The sequence below is a fragment of the Halichondria panicea genome, chromosome 13, assembly GCF_963675165.1.
Source record: "Halichondria panicea chromosome 13, odHalPani1.1, whole genome shotgun sequence".
In the NCBI taxonomy this organism is placed as follows: domain Eukaryota; kingdom Metazoa; phylum Porifera; class Demospongiae; order Suberitida; family Halichondriidae; genus Halichondria; species Halichondria panicea.
Genome location: NC_087389.1, coordinates 2,951,675 through 2,971,454, shown reverse-complemented (window position 1 = coordinate 2,971,454; position 19,780 = coordinate 2,951,675). Strand labels below are relative to the sequence as shown.

The window sequence follows — 19,780 nt, the reverse complement described above, 5'->3', positions numbered from 1 at the left end:
CCAACAAAGTTAATTAAATTGAGACATTTCCTTTGGAAACACTTTGAACTGAACTTTGACTTGAAAAATTTGTGTTCGTATCATTATTAATTTTGTGCCCTTGTTACAAATGTATATAATATAGTTTATATAATTATAGCTGTTCCCTGGTTCAGTCTATCAGTTACCTCACTAAGTCAACTTTTTTTTACACTCTGTTAATTTCTCACATATGTCTCATGGTCACTGTAAAGCAATAATAATAATTATTATTATAAACAACCTTTGCATGCTTTGGCTACAATCAATAATATATACAGACTAGTAGAAATCTCTGGGTACAGATCCTAGAAACTCTAACATTGCATGCTTTGCAACACCATGATCTAAACTTAATGGTCCTTCTATACGATCAATAGTTTCCGCACTGACAGGAATCGACTTAACAATCAACCGAATTTCGTGAGCTGAGTAGTTTTTGCCATTCAGTACAAATTTCAATTGTGGTACCTTTTGACAATTAACACCTTCTGATAGCTTCATGTTCACTTTCAGGCATGTTAAGGGATCCTCATTAATAAGGAAACAAAGGTAAGAGGTAGCTGACATCGTGCTCCTGTTCAACATAACGGTAGTTACTTTCAACACTAGCTGAATCCCAAATTGGGTAAGTCTTTGTATCAAAAAGAGGATAAAATACACACCTGTTGTTGGTAGCAGGAACAACAGAACTGTGAACAGGATAGTTCCTACAAGAAGTTGATTAGTATCGTAGTCACAAGAATCTACTCGCTTTCTAAGTACATTCCATTTTGATCCCATAAATAATCTAGCTAGTGATTTCAGTATTGAAACTTGAAGCCCAACTGTTCGACTTGTGAAAACAAAGAAGCATGTTAAACTTAAATGTAAAAATTTGAGAAAATCATGCAAAGCAGTCAAGAAAATGGTAAGTCCAAATAGCAGAAGAAGCAAAAGAATCATTAAAATCGAGTCCAAGTACATAGCAATAAAATCAGAATAAAAATATTGCCACAAATCCAAAATTACAAGTAGTTCTTTACCAATATAGTGGTTTAGTGGTGTGTTCAGTTTTAATCCTCCAGGTATTCCCATAATCCAATAGATTACCTGACGAGTCCATTGAAGCATAGACAGAACGTATCCAGCAATTACTTTAGACATCCCCTGCTTAGCTGTGCTTTCGTGAGCCAATACTGCATAAACCATCCACCCACACACCAAGTCAGCCAGATAAACAAAAAGAAAAGCAGTCAACAACAGGATTCTAATAACTGGTGACAAACGGCATCGTGAAGATATATCCTTATAGACAAGATTAAAATGAAAGATACAATTCCACTTAAAGTTTAGCTGCTGATAGAACAGGTTTTTCTTGTATAGTGTAGAAATCATCACCAGCAACATGTAGCCAGCCAGCCAGTAGAGCTACAGCATACAGCATGCATACAGTGTCAGTTTGTTCTGATTACCGCACACATGTTTTAATGACCTTTGACCCTGGCAGTATAATCTTACATGTACGTACGTAGTATTAATTGTAGACAGAGTCACAGTATAGTATTTACTATAGGGCAATCCTTACTCCCTCTATGCTCCCAGCTGCAGTATGGATTTTTCTCACCTTCTGGCTGAGCTAAGAAAACGATTCTATGTGACAAATTTCAAAGCTGGGCCGGGGAATGACGAAAGAAAGAGAACCAAAGGTGGAGTCTAGTGTGGTAATAGTCTGTACCCCACTTAAGATGGCTCTCTTTTTCAGATCCATTTTGGGTGGATACTTTTCATCAATTGTATGTGGAGAATATCTCTACTGACAGAGATGATCTTCTGTTCATTGTAAAGTGGGATGACAGAGAGGTGCGTAACATCACTTTTTGGGCAGAACGTCCCTTGTTGCTAAATTTGAGACATCTGTACAATTCGCCATGTAGATCTAAATTCATTTGTTTTGTGAACATGGTGTAGAGTCTACCGTATTTTTCTCTAAGTACAGCACCATCCTAAGAAGTTTTATATTACTCCAATTGCGCCCCAAGCAAATTCTCAATTTGACGCTTAGGTTGTAGCGGATAGATTTCCTCAATTAACATTTGTTCTGATGTTATCATAATTATTTATAGCCTTCTCTAGCTCATTAGAGTTGCAATTAGCACATTGGCTATGGTGCAAAATAAATTCCCAACATCTGGAGCAAAATGCAAAATCATCTTATGCCCGTACTGGGGGGGGGGGGACTTGCCATTGATACATGCATTTTGTCTTAATTTCCAAATGATACTCGCGGCATATGGGTCAGTTAGGGGGGGGGGGCTTTAAGATGTACGCATTGGGTTTTCGCAAAGTGAAACACGGATGGTCCCAGAGCCATCATGTAGGCTTCAGTGTAAAGCAGTGTAAAGCATCACGTGAATCGCTTCCGTTCCCAATTCCCTTCCTCTCCATCTATGATAAGTGTACCAGTATTTTCTTCTACATGTGGTCACGAGGCTCTTGGGCGGCCACAGGTAAGGTAGTCCGTCTATTTGTAATTTCTGAGCCTACTCATCTGGATTCCATAGCGCTGCGTTTACAGTATGGATAGCCTTAGTGACAGTGTTGATGTTAAAGCTTCGTTGTCGAATAAAAGCGAGCAAAAGTTGAACTTGCACATTGGCTGCATGGCCTCTAGCTACAGGCGTTCTTTACTCGAGGTAGATTCCGTATATGCAGCTGAAATGATATGTTACCTGGAACAATGGAAAGGGTTTATAGAATTTCATTGCTACTAGCCAGCTTCCATGCTTCATATACATACTCCTGCATTTATTGTATTCATGTAAACAGCCGAGGGTTAGCATTTCTGTGCTCTGTTTGTCTGTGCATTCTAAATATGCATGCTCACCTGACTGCCATAGCGCTGTGCTTACACCATGGCTTACACCATGGCTAGCCTTAACGCAACAAGTTATTATGGCTCGGTGCGCATGCAAAGTAGGACACCTGACATGCACTGGGAGTCCCGGATCGATAGTAGGATCACAGCAGGTCAGCAAAGGGGCCTATAGTGTTACTAGTAGGACATTTGATATGCACTGGGACAGAGAGTTACGCGCACATACAGTGCCTGCAGTCTAGATAGTATTTCTCACTCAGTTGTGTTTATAATAATTATATCAACTTAATTTGCATACACATAAAATTATGTATAAGCCCAGCCAGTAGTGTAAAAACACTACAATGAGGCTGAAGAAAGCTATAAGCGCAACTTTTCCTATGCACTAAAAGGTAAACTATCATCATAGTTGTGCCAGGGTTCCAGACCTTCGCCAACATCGGTTAGTGTTTTCCATTGCCTAAGCGATATTGCCCACTATAACATAATAATTAAGCAACCACATACCTTACGTTGCCATGAAAATGTATTTTTATGTGTTGAAGCTCAATCGTATGTACACAACGATACTTTCTTAGAAATGTTTCTATGTCAAGATATTCACCAATACTCACCAAGTTGTAGTATTCTATTCTCTAGACTGCACACTAGACTGCACACACTAGACTGCACACACTGTAGAGTCAGTAAAGAAGCCTGGAGTTAATACATTTTTTTATTGCCTCGTTGAACGACTATCTATTACTTTACGTTCTGGCGCTAGTAACGTGAACGCCAAACTGAAAATGGAACCTCCTATAAAACGGACACCATTGGGGAACAGCTTTTTGGCCGTTATAGAGAGGTGATCTTTCTGGGAGGTTTAGATTGCCAGTTATGTATGCTCTAGCTATGAGTCATTTCTTGCTTACATCCTGGAGCTTTGCTAACTGCTTCTTTAGCTCATACAAGCTTTGAAAAGGCTGTAGTGACAAGCTACACAGCTAGGTTTTCACGATTGTGCAAAATAATGCCATCTCAGCAATAATTTTCTGCTAGTTCTGGGTGTGGCTGTTCCTTTATTTTCCAATGCTAAAGCCGATTGGGGACTAGAAATCTGCTTGTTATACGGATTAGAGAGGTAGCCGCTCTTGAGAGGTTGCTTTAATTGAAGTCATTGTAGTTTCAATCCGGACCTGAGCTCTTGGCCATTATATAGCATGTGGTTGCTCTTTGGAGGTGGTCATTAATGGAGGTTCCACTGTAGTCTATTTGTGCGCCACTGGAAAATAACATTAATTAATTGTTTTGCCGCTATGGCCGCTATGATTAGAAAAATGACGGACACGTCTTGCAAAACCTATAATTATTATAATTATGGTATTTTATTTGTCACAGAGCCGTGAGCTAGTGGAGGTCTTCAGAAGAGATGCAACTTCACTGCCCAGGTTTGTTATTATAATGTTTGGCACTATAGCCACCCTAGTTTGCTTTGTATCAGTAATACCTTTGCAGTCCCCGTGATGAGGCTGTACTATGGGAGCAAACACTGTATTTGAACTTTATCTTACATGAGGTGGGCACCGACTCTGGTGTATGATTACAGTAGCATACTTTATGGCACTATTATTTCTAGTTCGAATATCATGTGACATGTGGAGTAGTCACAGTCCATGATGGAGTTGTTGACAGTGTAATAAGGAAAACAGAACAGGTAATGGCGTAACGCGCACATATACATGCACACATTTGATTTGTCGCGCACACAAACGTGCACACAGCAAGTGTATCCATCTCCAAGTCAAAGAAGGTATTATAATTACTCATTGTCATGCAAAATCGTTAAGAGTTTCTTTTCTGCAGAATGGACAAGAAGGATTCTACTTCTGATGTGGTCTATCCTAATGTTATGTTTTGTGTTGATAACTTTGAAGACGTCTTCAGTCACATGTATTCTAAAAAAGCCGGCGAGAAAATAGCTGTTCAGTTAATCGCTGCTAATAAGGTTAGTATGTCTATAGTCTGTGTTGTTTTTAATAAGAATTAACCACTAGTTTTAGGCTAGCTGATCATGAGCCGTACTAATTTTAGCGCACATGCCTCCAGAGAAAAAGAGGCCTGCTATACTGACTGTTCACGCATGTGCCACATTGGCTCGTAAAATGTGCGGCAAAACTGAAAATTGTTCATCTCAAAATATCCTATACGGACAAAGAATACACAGTCAAATGTAGCAGCACTTCATTCTGCAGCTCTTTTTCTTTCTGAAGCTTGCCAGGCTAGTGTCTTTAACCCTGTTCTGATGATGGTCAATCGATTGGTCATCCACACCTCTAATTGTTGTAGGCAGATGAGTCTATTGTTAGCATGGCTAGGAGAAGCTATCACAGTAGGGCTTGAAACTACTGTACATACAATGGATTTGCTACTCTAGATCACAAATTCCTTCTGTTTTGACGTCCTTCGTTTATTGGCGATTTACATCGTTATCTGAGTCAAAATCGACTAATAGTTAGCGCATGCGTATAAGCAGCCGATACCAGACTCTCTTCCTTTGACCAAGCAATTAACTATAGGAGCGGAAGCGACGAGGCTATACTAGTTTCATATTGTTATCGGTATAATTATAATTATATTGTTTTTAATTACAGGCTGCATCTATGCAGCAGCTGGTTTTCCTCGGAGCCATTGATCACTCTGCTCTAAAAGAAGCCTATGAATCCAGAGATCAAGTTCAATCAGTATGTAAAAACTGTAGTTGGCTATAAACCAGTTTTGTACAGGGTTTTGCAGAATTTTAATAATTTAAACCATAGCGGGTATATTTCTAGGGTATAAACATTCGCGGAAAGACAGTTAGTTCAAAAGATTTATAACACCCAATGCTTCAAGGTATAAAGGTTCGCAGTACATGCTTAATTAGCAAAAACCGCAAAAGATTTTATATACCCTCGAAATATACCTGCTACGGTAACTGTTGCACATTGTTACGTACCATTCAACTTATCTACGTCAACAATAATTGCTGTCTTCTCTTCTTGAACTTTCATTGCTGCCACACAAAACAAAGAGAGGGGTATAGATCCAAAATAAATCCGTTACTGTCACACACTGCGATATGGTGCAGTTGTGATGCGTTCCCGTTCCCCCTAAAATTAAATATCAGAAATATTAGGTGAACATCCATACCACACATTTGCACGATACCGTACAGTGGGAAATTTTCGTGACGTACAAAATTTCGCGTTTTTTGAGGCCATACAGAAGACACGAAATTTAAAAGTGGATAAACTCCCTCGCACTGATATGTGTGCGTGGGAGTTTATTCGCTTTTAAGTTGTGTGTGTGTTTGTTAAAATCTGTATAGATATTTCAATTGACATATTAATTTGTTAGCCTCACACTAGAAACCTATAGAATCTGTTAGTTGCAACCGTTGAGCAGTTACAGCTGGAATACACACACACAAGAGCTAGCACTAGCTATTTAGTAACTACATCAGTGAAGAAAGAGCTGCAAAATTTCACTGGCAAAAGCAGCAGCCGTAAGTGTGATATATGAACCTGTACTGAGGCACTTTGCACCACAGATGCAATGCATTTGACTTGGTGCTACCATAGTGCAGAGCTTAACGTGTTCCATCAAGACAGCAGTGAGCCATATTGATCAATGGAGTATAGTGTGCTCGATGGCTCTAATTGACAATTCAGCCAGTAATCCAACAAACTAGATATATATTACATAGAGCTTTTCATGTCCTTCAGTAGTTTGGACCCTCCATTATCGTTACTGTCGTTGCATCATAGGTCCAGACTCCTTGCACCTGTAATTAAACAAAAACTTCATAGCTGTGTATTTTACCATGTCTGGAAACTTTACCCATGCACACAGACTAATATCGCTTCCAAGTTAAGAAGACTCACTTTCAAGTCTCGAAACAGTCGTGTTTTTGATTTATCTACACCCTATCACTTTGTTCGTATGAGAGGTCCTCATTTGAAAGGATTTGCTGAGGTTGCAGTTTGGAAAAAAGACGTCTCACTCTCAAAACTAAAGCCGTGCACACCAATAGTTGTCGATACTTCTACATCAGCTCACTTCTTTGGTACCGGTGTAGCATCTGCCTGGAGTAGCCCCTCTTCCAACAGTGACAATTCAGAAGTCCATGTTGAAAGCAGCAGTGTGCCTGAACAGGATGATGGCAACGCTCACAAAGAAACACAAGGTCCATGCATGGCTGTACATGTATATTGTACTGTGAGCTGCATTATGTCCATTCTTATTAACCGAGACGTGTAGGTGGTGTCACAGCTTGTAGTATTCTGTCAGTGTGTACACGTGCCTGCGTGTTGTGTGTGAACATTTGATTCTGCTCACCTAGACAGAGCACGCGTTGCGAAGCTGGGATCCAATAATGAACGCTTATATAGTTTGAATTCTTATGTTATTCTAGTCCCCATGCAGTGCATGACATAAACTGCAACTTTGCTTTAGCGCTGCAGGTGAGGTTTGTATCAATAAACTGAACTTAGTATGATATAGGTTTCATCTCATATATTATTTTAATGTGTACACTCACATTATGAGACATGCTAAATATCACCACGCTGAGAGTTTAGCAATTTTATTGCTATGTTTCGGTTCAGCCCGACTAATGTCTGCCAGCATCCGGAGGACTATCCAGTTGTGACACAATGAATGCAATGTTATGCTCGTATTAGGCTAGCTACGTGTATAATTATACAGGGGAGTGACAATGTTGGTTCTATCATCACGATAGCATGAATTATGAGATTATATATGATGAAAGCAGCCTGTGTGAAAATAAATTTTTCCCTTACTCCATAGGTGGTTTTTCAAAGCTAAAATTGTTCTGGCCCAAGAAACCGTAAGTATAATTATAGCAACTACATGTGTACATGTATGAAGTATACTAAATTATGGGACTAGAAGGTGAACGTAGCACTGTGTGTTCCTGCTGGGTTAGGTTACTTCCAACTATTTAGTTGTCATTACATTTTGTGATCAGTGCACCGGCTTTTGTAGTTGTACATACATACCTATTATATGTACGTGTTTGACATGTTCTTATAAATCATTGGCCTATATACACACAATGTGGCCTACATACAATTTAGGCTCGCATGCTCCAGTAGTTGGTAGCTATAATTACATGTTACTTTTGGTTTTACAATAATAATTCTTTTACATAGCAAGCAGTCTGAGAAAGTCAACACTGATCCTATTTCTACCAGGATGTATGCCTACCTCACTTATGTACAACTCCCATGGTACACACTACTTGATGGTAAGTCGTACTTTTGTGTAGTTTGCATGGACTGACAGTCATAGCATGTGCATGCATAATCATTTGTTCAGGGTATACGTATTATTACTCATGCAAAAGGGATGTACAGCTACTCGATCCCGGCTCAAATTGTATCAGTGCAGCACGAGGGCATGACATTACCTGCTGATTGCGAATAGTTTTGCGTCATACTGGTTTCCAAGCAAAAGCAAATGTAACATCCCTTTCTTTTTGTTCAGAGTTGTATTGCTGCATGCAGCCAGCTAGTCATAATGCCTACTGCTTTAATTTACACCTCTTTTAGTTAATTATGCTATACAACTAACACGTACTTAATTAAGCTGAAGGTGTAGCACTTCAGTATTTTAGCTACTGGCATAAGGAATTTGCGTTCATACTCCACGATATGTTGATGCATGTGCAATACATAATTATAATCTGGACTTAAAATCACAAAATGTCAGCCTTGGTTGTGTTTAATTCATTAGTGCCCTATAATTCTTCAAGTGCAGGTCCTCATTTCCTTGTAACTGTTTCTCTCTCCACATCCAGATATCCTTCACTGCACAAAAGATATGGCTTTATGAAGCAGTTATTAACATTTTTAACTTGGTGGACAATGAACACTATCCCTCTGTCTCCTGTCAGTTTTTTCTGGTTATATGTATTAATCACCCGACGTCTGCCAGTATTGTCGGGGGTTAAGTGCGTGAGTGCAGAAATTTGCCTTCTGCATGGTCACTATATTTACCATATATGCTTGATCAGAGGCCGCGGCTACTAAATGTTTCATTTTGCTGGCAGAGGAGGCTACAATTCGAGAGAGGCCTTTATACAAGAGCCGGCCTCTGATCAAGCATATACGGTATTATAGTGCTATAAAAAATATAGTCTGTATTTAAGGTGTATGCATGCTGTTACAATTATGTGTACTTAAAATTAATGATGCAGATTTTTAATAAATTGTTTGGTACTACATATACTAAACTCAGCAGAGTGAAAGTATAGCAAGATTATCTCCAATGAACTGATCGTCATAATCTTCGACAGTGTTATATTTATTTGTTTGGTCACCACTTCCATAATGTTATGTGCACAATAATAATATTGTCGTGCACTAATAATGAGCATGTGTTCGTGACTTGGTTCCTCTTTGTGGGTAAACAAACATTCTTTGATGGTCACACCCAAGACTTCCAACGTAATAAATCTATTTCAAGCTCTACATATCGTCATCATTCGATATGAATGAAAGTGGCTTAAAATTATGCTTAACATTGGAAAACACAGCTTCTATTCACAAGGCCAAACGAGATATAGTATGGCCAAGCCTATTCAAATTTTGAGCCCCGTTTGTTCATACTCTGTCTGACTGCTGTAAGCTTATGCCAAATGTAAACCTCATAACTGATAATACCTGACAAACAAGGTGTGTTTGTTTTGCCAACATAAATGGCTGGAATCCTAAAACTTAGTGCTTGTAGGTGGGGCATGGGCATCTTTTAGAGATGCAGTTAAAAATGAATTATGGTGGTTTGCTAATAATACATAATCAAGATGGTTTGTCTATAGCGGCGCCCACACATCAAAAGGTTGTGTAGTCTAATTGCAATCTTGTGGTTAATGATTAAAGTTCACTCTCTAGTGCCAGATATTACTAATGTACACTGTTCTGTATACAGTATAGTAGTTACATATTCCTCTAGCTCTGGAGCTGAAAGAATAAAGACCTCTAGATCTGTGACAGTTCAAGCTGCTCTAGCTACGTTGTTGTATTACTACTATTTTGTACAAACACAAGACACATTTGTTGATTCGATACGAAGATCAAGAATCAATAGAGGGACCAGACTTTATCTATAGACATTTCTTTGTTGAGCTGAGCTCTCCATGGATCCAAGTAAAAGCCTTCAACATACCGTTTACATAATTATGTACTCAAGAAGGACTTTAACGTTTCCTTTGAGGCGTTTGACAACAGCAATAATCATAATTTTGTCGATGGCACGAATGAGTGTTGCAGCAACGCCTGTGTCTTGTAATGTCACTGATGCAAGTACTTGCACCCTAGGAACGACTTTCCTTGCTGCATCAGGATGCTGTCAAAATTGTAGCGTGTGCCCAGCAGGTACGATAACTGAAGTAGCATGTAATACCTCACATAATACCAATTGTGTTGAGCGTCCGTGCAGTGACCCTAACACTGTGTACAGAGAAAATGATGGTAAATGTGTCATTAATTGTACTAGATGTTCTTATCAGTGTAATATTGGAGAGAACCGTTGTGATTGCAACCCAAATATTTGTTACGAGGATACTAAATTTTGTCAAGGACTTTGTTTGCCTGAAACTCCCGACATTGATTCAAACACTCCACCATCGATTAGTCCTGGAAATCCAACTTCACTTCCTACATGGGGTATTGGTGTTATTGCTGTTGTAGCTGTTTTGGGAATAGTAGCGTTTTCTGCTGTGTTTCTCTTTTTAGGTGTTTGTACAAGCAAGCGAAAGACAGAAGTTGACTCAGAAGCCTCAGATAGCTCAAGTAATGTTTTAGTAACTGGTTCTACTGTATCAGGAGGAACGAATTTAACATATCTAACTGGATTTCCTAATCACAGTTTGATAGACTTGCTACGGCTAAACAACAACCCTCTTCATGACAGTTTGAACAGTGTCAGAAGTAGTCCAAGAGGTGCAAGATCAAGTCCGTGTAACACTAAACCTGTCAGAACTGAGTATCATCTAGACACAAAGTCACCAGTTCATTGCTCACTGAGCAACCACAGCAGTCCTCTACCACTAAGAATATTACAGGTCAAAGTTGACAAATCAAGTATGGTATGAGTTGCATGGTGTTTATGTTCATCTCAATCTCTCAGTTTGCAGGTTCTGGAGAAGGGTTTGACATATTTCACTTCATTTTTTTTTATAACCATGCACTCATCAATGATGAATATTTTATTAAATGACACACTGAAAGTAGTGCACACAGTTGGTGTTGGTGGAATGGGGGAAAGTGTCAACACTATATACACGTACCTACATGTATTAGTAAGCTGTTACTAAAATTGAATTATTGGCTGTGGTTGTAATTTTAATCACCTGCTGTGTGTTGTGTAAACTGTAAATTGTACATGTAGGTGTTCAATATGTATATTTACTGTACATTTACTCTTATGACAGATTGCCCATAATTAACGATTAACGCTGAATAAATATTTGAGTACAAACGTAACGCAAATTTTATTATGAAAATTGCTAAGTTTCAGCATGGATATGGTATTGCTAATAGAAGGCCTTGTGCTATTTATTATGTGTCCGGTCTTTCTGTGATTGCATGGACACATGAAAGGGACTTTTAATTAGCTTGCATGTCTTTTCTGTGTCCAGAAAGTGTCGTTATGGCATGAGCAGGTAGTATAATATAATATTATACGCAAGACACTGTCACGAAGACGAAGTAGACTCTATATGAATAAATTATATACATGTACAAGTCACGAAAATAATTATTTGAGTTGAGAGTTGATGTCAAAATGACAGGGAATGGTTCATAAAAAATATGTGGTTACATGTATATAATTATGCATTTAATAATTACAATTCAGTGACACATAATTAGATAGATGCATAACTAATGTATAGACTGTAAACTTGCATAAAATTGTCACTACTGACATAGCTTTTGATATTCAATCCACCCTGCAAAATAAAGCGAGAGTAAAATAACTGCAAGCTAGGTTGTAGCTAGTACTTTTGACAGACTTTTACTTGTACATCTCATTATTATTACTATTCTGTTATTACTATAAACATCAAGCATTTTGGTTGAAACCTAAATCGATACTTGTAATTTATAAGACATCACGGTTCTTGCCAGAACGCAAAGGTTATACAGTAGACTCTCGCTATTCTGGCTCCCTGAAGTACAGCCACTTCGATATACCGGCCATTTGGTTTGGTACGAATTGCTATAATATTATAGCTAGATCGATGTTTACTGCACAAAACTCGCCCTGAAATGCAGCCACTCGCTATTCCATATACTGGTAAGTTCTGGCTGCAAACTAGATTTTGAATGTCATTTTATTATGGCCGGTTATGACGTTTTGGGTGTGGTTTGGCAGATGAAATTGATTACACTTAAATAGAGAGCAAAATGATTCATTATCCTTCATTATCATTGAGACAGAATGCCATTAAGTTTGAGGTAAAGTAGCCGCGTCTATTTTTCTCAAATGCCGTACCTCACTAATTCCGGCTGCACTATCTCGAGGATGGCCGGATTAACGAGAGTCTACTGTACAGCAAAGTCGACTGATTTGGCTCATTCGCAAAGGTTTTTCACACGCAAAATAGTTCAGGAATACGGTATTATGCATGTGTAATGGGTGAATGGAATGCTATATGTAACAGGTGAAGGTAGCCTTCCAACCACATACTGATCATCTATAATTACAGATTCTACACTAGTATATATAGAGGTACTAAAAAATAGGTCTAGAGAGTATGCATGGTCCAACATTAATTTTAATACCAAAATTAACACCACTTGTGTTGTTGGCCAGGTAACTATAACAGCCAAACAAATGCCATGTACTAGAGGTAATTTCAATTCCCCACACAAGGAAGATTCCTTTCATTGTTAGTAGTAGCCAGTAAGTCTGGCCAAAGTTGTTATGATCAGATGACGCAAACATTTCATTTTTAATAACCACTTGGATTCAAGGATGCATCTATGCATGAGATAAGCTAGGGGGTTGGTTGTTTTACTTGCATACAATATCAATTTAGATTCTATAAATGGACATGCAGATGACTCACCTATTGGGTTATGTATAAGTACTAGGTATATTTCAGAACCAGGGGATATTTCTCTGATCAGCATGTCAACTTCAAAGCTGGCCATACTCCCTGAAAACAACAAGCAGTCACAGTTAAAATAACAAGTAATTAAACGACCTATACAAGAAGGGAGGGTATATATGCTATATAAACCTCATTGTGCTGGATATCTCAACCAATATGTACACCAAGGAATTAATGAAAGTCAAAATACATACTTGTGTCGTGTTGGTTGAGCTGTAAAACTTGATCTCCTTCATGGATCAGGCCAGAAGAGAAAGCCACGCATCCTGGATATAGCTCACTAACAAATACGCCAGTTGAGCTCACACCAACCAAATCCATTCCTAGTCCCACTCCTCTACCATCAGGTAATTTCAATGTCACGTATCTTGACTGCTTTGGTTTCGCGATCTACAAAATAATGCTTGTCACAATCACAATTGAGTGCAGTGATTTACTATATACCTCTCTGATTTTTGCTTGACTTCCTTCATCTCTCATAAAAAAAAGACTATCCTTTGGTTTATCAGTTTCTTCAATTTCAGCATACCAATTTTGACTCCTGGCGGTACGTTTTCCACATTTTACATCCCAGTTCGTGATAACAGCATCGGTTGAGCTCACCACCTGCAGATCAATATCGCTTTGAGAGTCTTCTTGATCTTGTTCATGAGATACAAACAATTTATCGACAGGACAACTGCACATATCAGGAGTTACATACATATTTTCATCAGTGATCTCTATTTTCCCTTCCTGCTGTCTCAAAGCCTCTACGGAATCCTCATTATTTTGTGGGGACTTCGGTTGACATGCAGTAGGGAATGTCTCCTGTTCGATAGCCATGAGTAGCGATGGTTTTGAAACATCTGATATAACTGTAGTTGACAAGAATAATAATATATGTACACTTAAAGATAGTTCTATATTGCTTACAAGAAGACAGACTACTCTCACTGGAGGCAACCGCATTCCCTAGCGCAATGCTTGAGTTGTGAATGATGTCACTAAGTTCATTGCCAGAGTTAGTTATGACAGTAACAGCCGCTAAATCAGCAAGAGAAACGCTTCCAGTGCTAACTGTACTTGCCTTGCGGCTAAATAACTTTGTTGTAGTAACTTTCCGGACCGGTTTCTTCAACGATTTTGAACGTTCTTTTTGGGGCTCTTCAAATGATAGGTCACCAACAAATGTAGATGGAAAGCTAGAAACAGTTTCGGGTTGAAAAAAAACAGGTGATTGTCCGCTGTGTTCAATATGGGAACCATCTTTCGTTGCCTCTGTTGATAACTTAGCAATAGCAAATCTGTTCGGGTGCATTTCTGCATTAGTGATGCCATATCTCTGTTGAAATTGAAAAAGAAGGGTGGGGTCACTTTCTAACCTCAGACCAGTCTTTTTACCAGGATCTGTTGATAGACTGGAACATGTTAGGGGTTTCTCTCTGACTGTCTATTGGGAAAATATAGCCGTGTTGAATAGTGATTCATGTAATTACCCGGTAGTTGACTACATGAGTTTATGGCAGAGATTATTGCCACACGTATTTACTTGTCAGAGGCCTGTACCACAGTGACACACGCACATGCCGGTTATATACATGACTGTGACTCACAGAATTTCCGGAACTAAAATGTATGCGCACTCGTAAGCGTACCTGATCGTATTGGCTTTGGATTTGAACGAGTGATGAGAACAGTGGACTTTTCATGATATCTGCAGTAGACTGAAGATTGGATAAGCTACGTAGTAGTTCATCTTCATTATAACGGGCAGTTGATGAGGACTGACCTGGTGTATTAGAACGTATCACCAGTAACCATTGCATTGTAGTAACTTACCTTTTGTATCTAAAGAAGATTCACCCTGTGTTATCAGATTTTCAATAATAGCCAAGGCACGTTCTGCGTCTAATATTCAGTTATGTACAGTAGTAAATCTCTATGGACATCACTGGCTTACATCACTGGCTTACTAGGCCAGGGATTCTTATGCATGTGTGTACTCTGCATGTCATCTAAAGTACATCTATCATTGCATTGCCAGTTCCTCAAGATGCCGATCAAATCAACTTTTTAACCTATCAGACACACACCCACCTCTCTTGCTTACAGGCATCTTTCTGCTTTCTTCTAATGTAGTTTTGTGCTAAGCTTTAGCTATAAGGGGGCGTATCTCACACGTAGCCGCATACACATAACTCATGTCAGCACGTACATAACATGTGACGTTGCCCCTCCCCCAAGCAAAGCTCAAAAATGGCAGTATCAACCAAAGGGCTAGGGGTCCGAGACAAACCAGCTTGTCTCATTGTATGCAGCTCTCATTCAAGAGGTATGTAGCTTTATTCTGTTATATACACCAATGAAAACTGTCTTAATATACAGGAGTTACTGCACAGTCTTTCATTCATGCCTTCACCCTCACATCATCCACTTTTAATGTGTTCCTTGCCACGCCAGAGGTAAAGTTAATAGCTGAAAATTATGGTTTTACCTGCTTTTGTGCTATGCTTGTCTAGGGAAAGCCAATGGATTTTGTTGATATTGACGACAACAATAGACAGTGGGTGACCGACTTCAACTCAAAGTCCATCTCCATGCCACATAGACTAGAGGCAATAGATGGTAAGTTAAATGTGTGACAGGTTTTTTCTGTGACGTGATGTACGCAATTGCAGCGTCCAAATTTATCGCTGTACTAATTCCAAGCTGCCCTGGAGCACCTTTTGATCTGGCAAACAGCCAGTACCTGGCTGCTATTTTGAATGCCTTCCTCAAGGACAAAAGTAAAGTATTGTAGTGTTGTGTTGTGCATAAGTGTGTCTTGTATTTCCATAACTACATATTTGTCGAGTGTGCAGTGCTAATCACATTAATTCCCCCGAGGCTATTATCATCTTTATACCGACAAACTATGTTTCGTTTCCTTAGAGCCTGTGTGTGCTGTTGGGTTTGGCGTTAGCGGATTATTCTGTACAGCAGATAAACAATCACATACATGGCCATTCAAAGACTACAGTTTAACTGCTGTAAGTATATAAATGTGGTAGATCTTACAGTATTATTCACTGTACTAATAAAGGTAATCGAACAAACATCACCCTTCCACATTCTGTAGCCTTCAGTAGCAGAGCTGGCAAAAAGGGACGATTTTCCCACACAGCCGTTTGTCCCATCAGAGTTCATTAGAAAGCATGGAGCCTCTTACAGTGGTATGTATAATTATACAGTGACATGTCATGTCGCTGTGTTTAATTGATTATTGCATTCACACTTTTTGACAGCAACTAAAAGTGACTCAACATATGTCGTCATTGACAACCATGTAGTATCTGGACAGTCAGTGAAGTCCACTCTAACAGCTGTACAGAATATCATTTTATTGAGCAATGCGAGGTGAATTAATTAAACATTGACGATTATTGTGATATGTTCTCCCACATGCACACACTCCCTCACTAGATTGACTAAACAAAGATAGTTTGCATGCTTTATGTTTTTAATACGTTGATTGTTTCTCATTATTATAATTATCCTGCAAGAAGAAAATTGAACCAGTATATGAATTCGGTTACGTCCACTTAGTGAAAAAGATTGGGTACGACATCTATATACATGCATGCAGTAAATTTAGGCCCTGATGAATGCTGAACCCTGATGCGGGTTGAGGATATAAATGTTTGTGGTGATTTTGTACAAGCATGTACCTAGCCTCGATCCCAGGCCACACTTCACTAGGGATGAAGGCTTGCATGTATTTATACCTACAAATTTAATATCACATGCGTTAATTATTTTACAAAAAGGCTGCTGTTTCGCTTCACAAAAATCTTTCCTCAAAAGTTTAGTATAGTTTCGCGCTATCCGAGCGAATCGAGATACTCTCAAAGCAGTATAGTGGTAGGTCGGAAGAAATTGGCAATGTCAATTTTACCAATCATTACGTTTTGCATAACTAAGGCAAAAAAATGGCTGGAGAATATTCTAGATCAGCTGATAGTCACGATAATTATGTCTTAATTGTGTCAGTTGTGTGCTACGTCTTAATATGCCTCGGTTGCACATGCGCAGCGATAATTATGTATTAGTAGTGTGTGTGTGTGTGTGTAGACTGCTACGTGCAGCTGCTCAATGATATGCAGTAAACTAGTAGTAATAATTATAGACTTTGAAGTTGTGGTATGGTGGTTCATTTATTTCCCACTCTTTTTAATTACACTACCTGCGAAGTCCTGCATGCAAATGTAATAAATTGTGTGTATTAATTTTAACGAGTCTGCTAGCTAGTACTGTATAGCTTCATTGCTGTAAAGCTTTGGCGCCTGACACCGAGGCATCAGCACCTGTGGTGTTTTAATTTTAGAACAATCGGGCACATGAATACTAAAGGGAGAAAAAAGATTTTATCATGGTTGCCAAAATTTAATGACAAAAACTAAAATATTTGTATACGGTTATTTAATAACTCTGCTACAAAGACACTACCATTTTTGTCTACAAGAATACCCATTGGAAATTTCAATTCGCCCTCATTCTTGCCCAGAGTCCCAAATGTTCGAATGAGTTCACCAGTTGGTTTAAATATCGACACACAGTGATTTCCAGTTTCAGTTACATATAGATTTTCATCTCTATCTGTGGCAATGCACTCTGGACCGTGCAGTATTTGGTTCATTGTGTGATTACCCGAAAAACTAAAACGGTAATCTCCAGATGCACTGAAACAAAGAATGCAGTGGTTACCAAAATCAGTGATGTAAAAATTTCCTGATTTATTGAAAATTACGTCATTTGGTTTTGGCTTTTGCTCCAGATGTGAATCAATTTGACTGATATCAAAAGTGCGCAGAAAAGCGAGGCTTAAACTAAATATCTGTATTCGATGGTTGTCTCGATCGCAAACCCACACCTCTTTATTTTCTCTGATTCGAACACCCCGAGGGTTTAAAAATTCACATACCTTCTTTCCCTCGGCCCCAATTTTTTTTAGCAAGCGTCCATCCTCACCGTACTTTGCTAGACAGCATTCTTTTCCTGCTGCATCGGTGATGAACATGCTACCGTCCTCTGCAACAGCAATGCTAGCTGGGTGATGTACCTCACCTTTTCCGAACTCGCAAATCTGCCTCCCGAGTTTGTCTACTTCCACTATTTTGTGGCCATTCCACTCACAGACAAGAATGTTATTTAACTTGTTCACAACAATTCCACGCGGCCCTGTTACACCATACATTGTTCCCTGTGATTTCCCAAGTTCTATCAGTGGTTTCGTCACATCTACGGAGAATGGACTACCAGTAATCGGGTTGCCGTTCACAAAAACAGATAGCTTATGTGCTCCACGGAATTGAGGGCTATAGCAAGCCTCATACGTGTTTGTGCTGCTCTCTACGATTTCGGTAGATAAGGAGAAATCGTTATCGACGCACTTAAGTGTAGCGGTAACGTTTTGAATCCATGAACACGGCTCATGATTCTTGTCAACAACTTTAATGGAAAAACGAGCAAACTTTTCTGTTTCAGCTATTTTAAGCCCAGCTCCTTCTGCAGTACATGAGCTGGCATTCGCTTGCTCAACAAAAATATTCAGATGTTTTAAACTGAGGTCGCGGAGGTGGGATTCGCTGCTATTTTTCAGAGCAATGTTTGCTGCTTCAACCGGTTGAATAGGAAGCTTAGAACCCTTTTGTTGTGTACTGTGTGACTGCTCCTCAATGAATTTGTAGCTATGTAACAACTCATAATCTGTTGACATATTTACCGTTGATTCGATATATTGTTCAAGTCTTTCAAATTCGGCTGCCAGTCTCGTAAGTTCATCTTCTTGATCTCTTAATCTTTTAATCTTTTCGTTAGAGATATCAGAAAGTCTTGAAATCATTTCCTGCTTTCTTCGATCGAGGATCTTGAGTAGTTTAGTGAATGCATGCTCAATTGAACTTCTTAAAACTGCTTCCTGATCATCAATAGAGGTTTTAGTAATTTGGACGTCACGTGATGCTCCTGCCACTCGTTTATGGACAACACGGACATTAGGTATTTTATCAATGAGGCTTTGCTTACATACCTGTGCAGCTTGTTGCATTTCCATCAGGGTATGACTGGAGTGTACTTCTTCACACTTTGCGCACACAAATATCCGGCAATCAAGGCAGTACTGCTGTGCAGGCTCTCTGAAATGACTGGGAATACTACATCTTGCTTTTTGAGTGAAGCTCCTACTTCGTTGTCGTTTGAGAAGGCCATGATGCATTACATCACTATCAGATTGTGACAACTCTAGCAGCGACACTATTTCGTGGTCTGGGTATTGACTTTTATGCTCGTGTATACACTCCTTACAAAGAAAATTACAGGAACTGCAAACAGCAACAGCTGTGCACACAATACGTTTTCTTTGTATGCAAATGCGACATCTAGCTTCGTGAGTTTCAATTTTGTTTTTTAGGCTTTTCAAATCTCGCTTGTAGTATACAGGTAATGCATCGGGAAGATTCTCTGCATCATCATTGAGGATTGTGAATTCTTTTCTGCATCTCTCTACAGGACAAATAACTTGGTCTCGTCCTTGTATGATTAAACTCCTTGCACATTCTCTACATAAGATATGAAAACACGGAAGTACCTTAGGGTCTCTGTACCTTTCACTGCAGAAAGGACAAGCTTCAGGAATAACAGATAGAGATCTAGCATCCATGTCCTTAGCTTTATATATATATAAAAGCCTTCAAGCCTTTGATTCCGGAGTGCTGGCCGGGGGGGGG

At 39.1% G+C, this 19,780-nt stretch overlaps 5 protein-coding genes across 8 annotated transcripts; 2 read left to right on the top strand and 3 right to left on the bottom strand.

The window, feature by feature from the left end:
* Window positions 1–222: 222 nt before the first annotated feature.
* LOC135346654 (phosphatidylinositol N-acetylglucosaminyltransferase subunit Q-like) lies at window positions 223–1,495 on the bottom strand. Its single transcript, XM_064544350.1, has one exon. It carries the CDS (start codon window positions 1,405–1,407, stop codon window positions 301–303), a length of 1,107 nt encoding a protein of 368 aa, XP_064400420.1. The 5' UTR covers window positions 1,408–1,495; the 3' UTR covers window positions 223–300.
* LOC135346653 (uncharacterized protein KIAA0930 homolog) lies at window positions 1,496–8,906 on the top strand. 2 transcript variants are annotated; one of them, XM_064544348.1, is made up of 12 exons: window positions 1,497–1,706; window positions 1,763–1,860; window positions 4,253–4,302; window positions 4,370–4,430; window positions 4,491–4,568; window positions 4,636–4,664; window positions 4,718–4,859; window positions 5,506–5,595; window positions 6,746–7,079; window positions 7,703–7,742; window positions 8,068–8,162; window positions 8,715–8,906. In XM_064544348.1, the coding sequence occupies exons 1-12, from the start codon at window positions 1,610–1,612 to the stop codon at window positions 8,747–8,749; spliced, it is 1,149 nt and encodes a 382-aa protein (XP_064400418.1). In that variant the 5' UTR covers window positions 1,497–1,609; the 3' UTR covers window positions 8,750–8,906. The 2 variants fall into 2 exon arrangements, with proteins under 2 accessions (XP_064400419.1, XP_064400418.1); XM_064544349.1 differs by lacking the exon at window positions 5,506–5,595 and having other exon boundaries at window positions 1,496–1,706.
* A 2,709-nt stretch (window positions 8,907–11,615) lies between these two features.
* On the bottom strand, window positions 11,616–15,204 carry LOC135346647 (uncharacterized). 3 transcript variants are annotated; one of them, XM_064544340.1, is made up of 8 exons: window positions 15,114–15,204; window positions 14,856–14,924; window positions 14,672–14,805; window positions 13,950–14,466; window positions 13,479–13,891; window positions 13,229–13,424; window positions 12,990–13,079; window positions 11,616–11,867 (listed from the first exon to the last, which is right to left on the bottom strand). In XM_064544340.1, exons 1-8 carry the CDS (start codon window positions 15,130–15,132, stop codon window positions 11,836–11,838), a joined length of 1,470 nt encoding a protein of 489 aa, XP_064400410.1. In that variant the 5' UTR covers window positions 15,133–15,204; the 3' UTR covers window positions 11,616–11,835. The 3 variants fall into 3 exon arrangements, with proteins under 3 accessions (XP_064400410.1, XP_064400411.1, XP_064400412.1); XM_064544341.1 differs by having other exon boundaries at window positions 14,672–14,730; window positions 15,114–15,201; XM_064544342.1 differs by having other exon boundaries at window positions 15,127–15,177.
* LOC135346662 (glutamine amidotransferase-like class 1 domain-containing protein 1) lies at window positions 15,201–16,576 on the top strand. Its single transcript, XM_064544363.1, has 8 exons — window positions 15,201–15,348; window positions 15,402–15,478; window positions 15,536–15,641; window positions 15,695–15,802; window positions 15,948–16,045; window positions 16,135–16,228; window positions 16,301–16,412; window positions 16,479–16,576. The coding sequence occupies exons 1-8, from the start codon at window positions 15,273–15,275 to the stop codon at window positions 16,495–16,497; spliced, it is 690 nt and encodes a 229-aa protein (XP_064400433.1). The 5' UTR covers window positions 15,201–15,272; the 3' UTR covers window positions 16,498–16,576.
* Window positions 16,577–17,397: 821 nt separating this feature from the next.
* On the bottom strand, window positions 17,398–19,769 carry LOC135346635 (tripartite motif-containing protein 3-like). The gene is made up of 2 exons (XM_064544310.1): window positions 19,658–19,769; window positions 17,398–19,556 (listed from the first exon to the last, which is right to left on the bottom strand). The coding sequence occupies exons 1-2, from the start codon at window positions 19,707–19,709 to the stop codon at window positions 17,452–17,454; spliced, it is 2,157 nt and encodes a 718-aa protein (XP_064400380.1). The 5' UTR covers window positions 19,710–19,769; the 3' UTR covers window positions 17,398–17,451.
* Between the last annotated feature and the right edge of the window lie 11 nt (window positions 19,770–19,780).

Bases quoted from the DNA above. Each gene is read 5' to 3' on its own strand.
- LOC135346654 (XM_064544350.1), bottom strand. From the start codon at position 1,407: ATGTTGCTGGTGATGATTTCTACACTATACAAGAAAAACCTGTTCTAT.
- LOC135346653 (XM_064544348.1), top strand. From the start codon at position 1,610: ATGGATTTTTCTCACCTTCTGGCTGAGCTAAGAAAACGATTCTATGTG. The intron at 4,665-4,717 runs GTATTATAATTA...TCTTTTCTGCAG, and splicing joins CCATCTCCAAGTCAAAGAAG to AATGGACAAGAAGGATTCTA. The intron at 4,860-5,505 runs GTTAGTATGTCT...TTTTAATTACAG, and splicing joins AGTTAATCGCTGCTAATAAG to GCTGCATCTATGCAGCAGCT.
- LOC135346647 (XM_064544340.1), bottom strand. The intron at 14,467-14,671 runs GTACGCTTACGA...TTTTCCCAATAG, and splicing joins TCCAAAGCCAATACGATCAG to ACAGTCAGAGAGAAACCCCT. The intron at 13,425-13,478 runs GTATATAGTAAA...ATTATTTTGTAG, and splicing joins GTCAAGCAAAAATCAGAGAG to ATCGCGAAACCAAAGCAGTC.
- LOC135346662 (XM_064544363.1), top strand. From the start codon at position 15,273: ATGGCAGTATCAACCAAAGGGCTAGGGGTCCGAGACAAACCAGCTTGT. The intron at 15,479-15,535 runs GTAAAGTTAATA...ATGCTTGTCTAG, and splicing joins TGTTCCTTGCCACGCCAGAG to GGAAAGCCAATGGATTTTGT. The intron at 15,803-15,947 runs GTAAAGTATTGT...TCGTTTCCTTAG, and splicing joins TGCCTTCCTCAAGGACAAAA to AGCCTGTGTGTGCTGTTGGG.
- LOC135346635 (XM_064544310.1), bottom strand. From the start codon at position 19,709: ATGCTAGATCTCTATCTGTTATTCCTGAAGCTTGTCCTTTCTGCAGTG. The intron at 19,557-19,657 runs GTACAGAGACCC...TTTGTCCTGTAG, and splicing joins TGTCCTTTCTGCAGTGAAAG to AGAGATGCAGAAAAGAATTC.